This window comes from Phacochoerus africanus, chromosome 5 (genome assembly GCF_016906955.1).
Source record: "Phacochoerus africanus isolate WHEZ1 chromosome 5, ROS_Pafr_v1, whole genome shotgun sequence".
NCBI classification, from domain to species: Eukaryota; Metazoa; Chordata; class Mammalia; order Artiodactyla; family Suidae; genus Phacochoerus; species Phacochoerus africanus.
Genome location: NC_062548.1, coordinates 124,006,797 through 124,015,221, shown reverse-complemented (window position 1 = coordinate 124,015,221; position 8,425 = coordinate 124,006,797). Strand labels below are relative to the sequence as shown.

The 8,425-nt window shown below is 41.2% G+C and overlaps 1 protein-coding gene across 1 annotated transcript; it reads right to left on the bottom strand.

The window, feature by feature from the left end:
* Positions 1-3,625: 3,625 nt before the first annotated feature.
* On the bottom strand, positions 3,626-8,419 carry RDH14 (retinol dehydrogenase 14). The gene is made up of 2 exons (XM_047782591.1): positions 7,921-8,419; positions 3,626-4,681 (listed from the first exon to the last, which is right to left on the bottom strand). The coding sequence occupies exons 1-2, from the start codon at positions 8,311-8,313 to the stop codon at positions 4,064-4,066; spliced, it is 1,011 nt and encodes a 336-aa protein (XP_047638547.1). The 5' UTR covers positions 8,314-8,419; the 3' UTR covers positions 3,626-4,063.
* Positions 8,420-8,425: the final 6 nt, after the last annotated feature.

Genomic DNA, 8,425 nt, shown 5'->3' with positions numbered 1-8,425 from the left:
TACCTTCTACCTCCCCCAAGCCTAGAATAATGCCTGGCACATGCATTCAATAAATACTTGTAAAATGAATAAATGAATGGTACACAACTCACTCTCCCGAAGTGTACAGCAGAAGAGGTGGGAGCAGAAGTGCTAGCGTTTGCTGGAGGGGAGCCTGTCAGCCTACTACATTTGCATGTTATTTGCATACTTGGGGCATCAGTGAGGATGTTTTACAAAAAGAATGGAGAATCAGGAGAATCAGTTATTCCAGCAAGTCTGCTAGAGAATGGTTGGTTAAGAGTGCTTCTACTGTACTTCTGACTGAACCTTTGGTGCAGCAGAACTTCTTATGTCTGTGTCAACCGGAGTGCTCCATCTAACTTTTCTCTGGAAATAGATGGCCTTTCTCCATGTTAACCTGTAACTGATTTAACTCCCTATTGTCCAGGGAAGGTTTGTGAAACATCGGAAGCTGTTTCTGTGGAGGCCAAGCTCCTGAAGGGTGATTGGGAACATGTCCTCTCTTCAGTGATCCCTAGCACATTTGGAATCAATTAAATATTCAAATATAAGTTTTCTCAGATCTCTGGCCAGGCCCAGCAGGTTTGTGAGAGAGGGAGTTGAAGGCAGATAACTGCTATTCCTCACACCAGAATCTATAGCCGGAGAGAGATTTTAAAAACACACTCCTTAGACTTCCTGGGTCTGCAAGCAAAGAGTCACACAAGATTAGAAATGATTTGGAGAAACAACAGGGACTTATTAAGAAATAGGAGTAACAGTTTGCATGAGAACTGCTGCCTTCCACAGTGTCTCAAAGACAAGTACATTGGGATGTCACGTAAGTACAACGTATGGCCTGCATGAGCTAGGAATGATTTTTACATATTTAAAGGATTGTTTAAAAAAAGAACATGTCAGAGTTCCCGTCATGGTTCAGTGGTTAACGAATCCGACTAGGAACCAGGAGGTTGCGGGTTTGATCCCTGGTCTTTGCTCAGTGGGTTCAGGATCCGGCATTGCCCTGAGCTGTGGTATAGGTTACAGACGCAGCTCGGATCCCGAGTTGCTGTGGCTCTGGCTTCGGCTACAGCTCCGATTAGACCTCCTAGCCTGGGAACCTCCGTATGCGGCAGAAGTGGCCCTAGAAAAGGCAAAAAGACAAAGAAAGAAAGAAAGGGTAGAGAAGATGCCAGTGTCTTAATAACCTTAAGTATTTCTTTCTGTTTTTCTTTTTTTTGTCTTTTAGGGCCGCACCCACAGCATATGTTAAACTCTTTACATACACTGTCCATCTCTTTACTGAACAATCCCTTAAAGTAGGCATTCATGTCTCAGTGACAGAGCTAAGAAAATAGAAGCTCAGAGAGGTTAAGTAACTTGCCAGGGTCAGAGAAAATTCAGCAGTTGGAGCTGTTCATCAAACCCTACATGGTGGTATATTTGAACAGTCAGATGGCTTTCCCAATTAAATGCTATCTAGAACCCCACTTTATAAAATAGTTAGTCTGAGTGAAATTGAGGCAGAAGACCCAGACACCTCACTCCTTTTCGGAAGAAGCTGCTTGAAATAGTAAGTCAATATTTCAAAAGATTAAATCAATGACCAAAATGAAAATGGGTTTCCAACAAAATTCTTCTCTCATGTGGCACATTATAAACTTCTAACAATATTTTGCTAAGGGTGAGAGTTAGTGTCAAAGTAACAGAATTGTCTTTTTCTTATTTCCTTGCCCATGAAATAGTTAGAAGTCAGTCAGCAGAAGGGGGAAAGAAGAGAGAAGGAAAAGCTTTAAATACTCTTCACAATCTAACTAGCTATACTATAACGATTAGTCCTCATTTCCATCAAGCCCTGAGTGGGAAGGACATCTTCCAAATGGCACTCATTTTACTTTAATAGTTGGTGTTTCCAGATGAGTTTCTAGCTTTCCATCACGATAAATTAATATATCCTATTTTTATTATGGTGCCACAAACAAGAACTCTGAAAGGCTCAACTCTTACAAAAGGCCCAAATCCCCTGAAAAGCATCAGGTATCAAAATGCAGCCAGAAAAGATGGTATTAAATGGAAAATAAAAAGGGTTCCTTTTTAATGAAGTCGAGGTGTAGGACAGATTTATTAGCTTCCATTTTTCCAGGTTGCATTTTGATGTATTTCCTGCTGTATTTCTAAATTCAGCAGGTCCCATTGTAGGATTAAATTTTAAAAATACATTTCAAAGAACATGATGCAGCTATAAGGACTACACCTGCAAAGACACACCTGTGATGATGATTCAAGTACTAACTGTTTCTCATATTCACAACTCTATGCTCTAACAGAAAACAGACCTTCTATACGATCTGCCGAGATCTTGCACATTCTTAAAAAGAACTTATACTGGAAACCAGATATTACAGTCTTAAAAATAATAAACAATCAAGGACTATTCCTGACCAAAATGATCATTAAATTCAGTGTAGTCTATCCTTTACAGTCATAATTTCTTCTTCCAATATTATGAGATGGTTAAAACTGTTAAATTGTTTTTGATGTCCACAGTATTCCCACTTACTCAATTATTTTTATGTATACCATTGATTCATTACTTATTATTTATTCAAACATCATTCACTATTCAATATTTACTGGGTGTTAATACACTTGATTCTTGAGGAAGGAAAATGAGTAAGACGATAATAAAATCTTTCACTGAATAATTCCTATTCCAATTGTCTAGCTGGATTTGTGAACCAATGATTACTGCACCAAATTCCTAGTAAATCTGCCAAATCAATGAAAACAACATAGACTGAGAATTGCTTCCTCCTATAGGTATTAGGGAAAGTACACACTTTGAAAGGGAATGTTAAATGCTAAGTATTATCCCAGTAAAATAGGATGTTCCAGATCAAAGGGATAATATCAAAGGCAAAGAAGGCAAAGAAGGCAAAGAAGGCCAGAGGCAAAGAAGTGACTGGTCTCTATTGAGGACTGGGTTATACGAGGAAATGAGTAGAGATATTCTATCCAAGACATTAATAACTAGGCCTATTTAAATTTTATCATAGTAGAAAATCAGTTCTCAGTCATATTTCAAGTATTCAGTAAACATATATGTCTACAGTCTACCATACTGGACAGTGCAGACAGAATTATTTCCATCATGGTGGAAAGTTCTGCTGCATTGCACTGAGCCCAAGAGTACAAGGTAAGCCTGTGGCCAGTTGATGGAAAGTCTCAAAAGCTTATGAAAAAGTCTAACTAGAAATGGTTTGTAAACTACTGAATTCCACACAGTTCCTTCAGGAAAGCCCTGGAGGACTCCATACTCACAGCATTGCTCTGACCTGTATTACCCATAGTTTCCACATTGGAGTAAGAACTCTTTTCAAGAAAAAAGTTCTGCAGCTACAGGAAACAAAACAAAACAAAACAAAAAAGCCTTGAAACTCAGTTATGGGCAACTGGAAAATTGGAAACAATCACAGGTTTTTAAGAACCATGACACCATGACACATATTTGGGTTTTAGAAATATTATGTCTTAAAGCAAGTTATGTGGGAAGAAAAGACACTGGGCATACCAAGATCAGCAGAGGCTGAGATGATCAAGGGCTAATTTCAGTGAAACTTCTAAAGAAATACACAATTAGGAATTTGCATCAGTAAATTTATTCCACTGTGTAGTCACACCAGGCATATTATTTCTACACAAAAACCAGTATTATAATTAAACTATTTAACACTTTAAACATATCACAAAACTCAAAAATATATGAAAAACTTCTCAAGGTGTCTGTTTTAAGTCAGTGCATTCTTTAATATTTGTAATCCATGCTTGTTCAATTATAATTTAAAAACATAATTGTATCACTCATTGATATGCTCATTATACACATTTAAACATTTTTCTGAAATTTTATGTTCTCCAAAAAATAACTTTTCAGTAACTTCACAATATCCCTATGTACCTCTCGGCAGTACAATTGTAAAACTAGAATTGCATTTTCAAGTAGTAAATGCCCAACCCACACTATTCCTGACCAAAGATAGAGCGGAGATCCAGTTTTATAGATAGCTGCCACACTTCATTCCTATTTTAATATGCCTACCATGACTTCACTGATATCCCAGAGTTTTCTTGCAACAGAGTCATCCATAGCTTTGGGCAAGAGTTCTTCCTCTTTGCAGTCCCCAAAGTACTTTCCTGACACACCTTCTACCTCAGGTGAAGAGGCTAAATAAATTGAAGTCTGGGCCCCTTCTGCTGGAGTTTTGAAAAAAGCCCATGACACTAAATTGAAAAGTGGCTTGACTAAGAGTGGGATGTGTATGTGCCTCCCCAGGTTAGTCCGCACGATGCCGGGGTGCAATACGTTGACAGTGACATTTGTGCCTTCTAAGCGGCGGGCTAGTTCTCTGGTAAAAAGAATGTTAGCCAGTTTGCTCCGACTGTAACAGAAGCTTCTATTATAGCTTTGTTCACTGTTCAAGTCTTCAAAGTTGATGTCTCCATATTTATAAAGTTTGGAAGAAACTACCACAATCCTGCTGGGAGCTGAACTTTTAAGGAGTCCAAGGAGAAGATTGGTGAGTAGGAAGTGCCCCAGATGGTTCACTGCAAACTGCATCTCAAACCCATCTTCGGTCTTCATGTAAGGGCACTGGAAGATCCCTGCATTATTGATCAGAACATCCAGTCTAGGCTCTTCCTTCAAACGGCAAAAAGAGAATGGCAGAATTATGAATGCAGGCCTTAAATGTGCCTAAAATAAAACTTTAAAGAATTCCTTCAGGCTACTTAAATGCCTCCATGAGTTTTCAACAATTGAAAGAAAAAAAAGAAAAATGACAACAACTTGCCTGCTTAGTAAGGGGCCTGGCCCTCTTCTTTTCATGCTCTATCATCTACTCTCAACAACTCCATAAGCAAACTGAAGCACCAAAGTTATGTGATTTGCCCAGTATCACAGGGCTCATATATGGCAAAAAAAAAAAAAAAAAATCTTCAGATGAAATCTGACACCAATGCCCCCATACTTAATGGGTAAGCTAGTCTACTTTTCTAATTGGGATTGCTTTCAAACCATAGCTTGACAGGGCGGGAGCTAGAGGGTGGAACTACAGCAGAAGACAGGTCAGCACTGTTTATTCCCAGAGCTGCTCTACTCAACACCAGAGGCAAGTGAGCACTGCTTTATTCTGCAGTTTTCTAAGGGTTAATGGCAGCAGGGGGATGGAGCAACTTCAAGAAGTTTCCTTGTAATTGGGATAAGCAGTATGGAGAGTCACGGATGCAAATTAAGATGTGAGAGAACATCATGAATAAATGAAAGAAACATTAAGAAAAAAATTAAACAGATAATATAAAAATAACAGAAACACCATGAAACATATATACGAAGTGTCATAATAAGGGCAAAGGAGACTGATAGGGAAGGTAGGCCCGACAAACACCTCTAACTCTAGGGTTCACAGCTCTTTTTCCCTGTGTAAAATCTACCTCTTTCAAGCTTCCAAGGGCCCCAACGTAGGAGATCTATAAGAATTCTGCATCTTTCCAGATTAAGGTCCTAAAATGTAGACTGTCCTCAAAGAGAAGTCTTTTTTCATTCCTTAGTTCTTACAAGGTAGTTTTCCCTAGTCCTTTCCTGGCTCATCTGTCTCTTCTGATGGGCAGAGAAACAGAAATGTACATGTTCCAGGTGTAAAGACACAGTGATGACCCATAATTAAATAAGTCTGAGGTCAAATTTCAAAACTCACTGGCCCTCTGGCCAAATATAAGTGAAAAGAAAAATGTGTTAAATTTCACAACTGTTATCAAAGCCTACCTGTCAGAGGATTAAGTATTTCTCATTCTGTCTGTCTATGCACCTTTTGCCTTTTTAATAGTCAACTTCAAAAAGAAGGCAAAAGTTCACCCATGGGGGAAAGAAAGGAGTGATCTTTTCAGTAATCCTTTGGAAGAGTTTCCTATATTAATCATTTCTGAGCCATCATTCTTTGCTGGGCTTGTGTAATTTTAAGAGTTTATCATTCACTGCTTTTTTTTTTTTTTTTAAGTTCTAGGAGATAAATGACATAAATACCAAGAATTACCAACCTGTGGGAAATTTACACTTCCTTTTTTTATATTGTTATTATTATTATTCTGGCTATAGTCACTGAACTACTGAACCTCAGATCCAGGGAAGAACTTAATTCACATTTAGAAGCAAGGACAACTTAGTTATGTTTCTTTCCTTAACTTTTTATTAGTTGTCTCAAGTGGCCCAAGTGGTTAAAAAACTATAGGGTTCAAGGAACAAGTATACCCAGCCCCATCTACATTTTTAATGAAGAATAGGAAGATCCACTTCGATTCTTCTAATATCTCTTACACACTGTTACTTATTTCTAAATCTGTTTTACTTGATAATGAAATACTAGCCATAAAAACAAAACAAAAAACCTCTAGGTCTGCGACAGCTCCCCATCTGCGCATCAAGGTGCCCCAGAGTCATGACGAACTCTCAGGGTGATATGGAGTAAAGTTTCAAGGGAAACAAAATGACACTCTGCTCAATATCTCAAAAAGTACAAGCTCCAGGATGTTCGTAGCTTCAACATTATATTGTCCTATATTCCTTGTGATGCTGCCATCTTTGCAAAGCTGAGTGTTTAGTAGTTGCTGGGGTAAAATGCAAGTACAATGTTAAAAATCAACGTAGAAAAGAAATGCTGGTGGTAATGTCCAATCTGATTCCCAAGTCTGACAAGCTGGGACAGTGAACAGATGTACACTTCCCATTAGCATAATTATAGTTATAGAAAAATAACGTCATTTTTTTCTTTCCGTTATGTGTATGTATTATTTTTTTCAAACAGCCACTATGTTATTACATAAATATTTATTAGGTTGTTTGGACCTAATTACTTATTAGAAAGTTTGGGAATTTCTGCTCTAGACTCAAGAGGCTCCTTTTCATACAGACTCCTTTTCTTTGCCAGCTAATTTTAAACATCACTCTTCTGAATGCCCTCTTGCAAATCATCTCTGCAGGAAACCCTTCTACCTCAATTTCAATAGAGGACATCCATTTCAGTGGAATACTATCTAAACAAAGAAATTCTCCACCTAGTTGACAAGTAGCAGGAGGACAGCAGTTAAAAGCAAGGGCTCTAGAAAGAGATCCTGAGCAAATTACTTAGCCTACCTATACCTTAGTTGCCTAACGTTGTAAAATGAGGATAATGCCTACCTCGCAGGGTAACTGTGAAGACTGGATGACAGTTCAATTTCATTAAAATTAAAAAACAAACAAAAATAACTGAAACACTTGGAATAGCTTCTGGCACATAGGAAACCTTCAATAAATGCTAGATATTGTATTATTTTCATTTCAGTCATCGCTGAGCGCACAGGACCACTGGCATTCCAAGCTCTAGTCTTTTTGGAAATTAGACCAGAGCCTGGTTAAAGATGGTGCTAAGGAGGTCACTGGTGGCAGAAGGCTAAAATTTCTACCCCAGGAGGAAAAAAAATGAGTGCTCCACGGTCCTTGGCTAGCAATTTTCCCTACGTGCTCTCAGGCTCTTGGGTGCAGATTCACTTTGGACACAGGAAAAACAATCCAGAGACCTGGCGGATCTCCTCCCGGGCTGTCCTCACATAGCAAGAGGAAATGTTCAGAAACTCGCTTATTTTCCTCTTGGGCCCATTTTTTTTTCCCCCTCAACATTCTTGGAAGACAGAAGACTACCCTACCAATTTTTCCAGCCTTCAATTCCCCAGCCGCCCCAATCACTTGATTGTTTCTACTCCTAGCGTCAGTCATTTCCAAGGTCACACCCCCTGGACTCTGGGCGGTGCCCTCCCCGCTCGGCCCCGAGGCCGGCCAGCCCCTCCCCTTCCGCGAAGGCCCCCCGCCCTCCCCGCGATCTCCAGCTGGCTCCCGGGGCCTCACACCTGGAGCATCTCCTGACAGAAGGCGCGCACCGAGCGCAGCGAGGCGAGGTCCAACTCCCGGACGACGAGCTCGCCGGCCCCTCCGGAGTTGGGCCCCTCCTCGGGGCCCTCGGTCTGGCGGAGCTCGCGGCGGAGCTGACCCGCCGCCTCCTCGGCGCGCGCGCGGTCCCGGCAGCCCATGATCACTCGCGCCCCCAAGCGTAGCAGCTCGGCGGCCGTGGCGCGGCCCAGGCCGCTGTTAGCCCCCGTGATCAGCACGGTCTTCCCGTGCATGAGGCCGGAGTCCCCGCCTCGGTGCAACCGCTGGACACTAGGCCCCACAAACCGTCGGGCCGCCAGCCACAGGGCCCCACCCAGTGCGGCCAGAAATGCCGCCACTGTAGCCACTGCCATAGTCGCCCGGGCCGAGGGCCCACCGTCCCCCTCGCAGGACTTCCGGAGCCGACGCGCGCCCGGAGCTAAGGCAACCACCTGTACGCAAAGAACTCTGGGGCGCGGCCTGTTG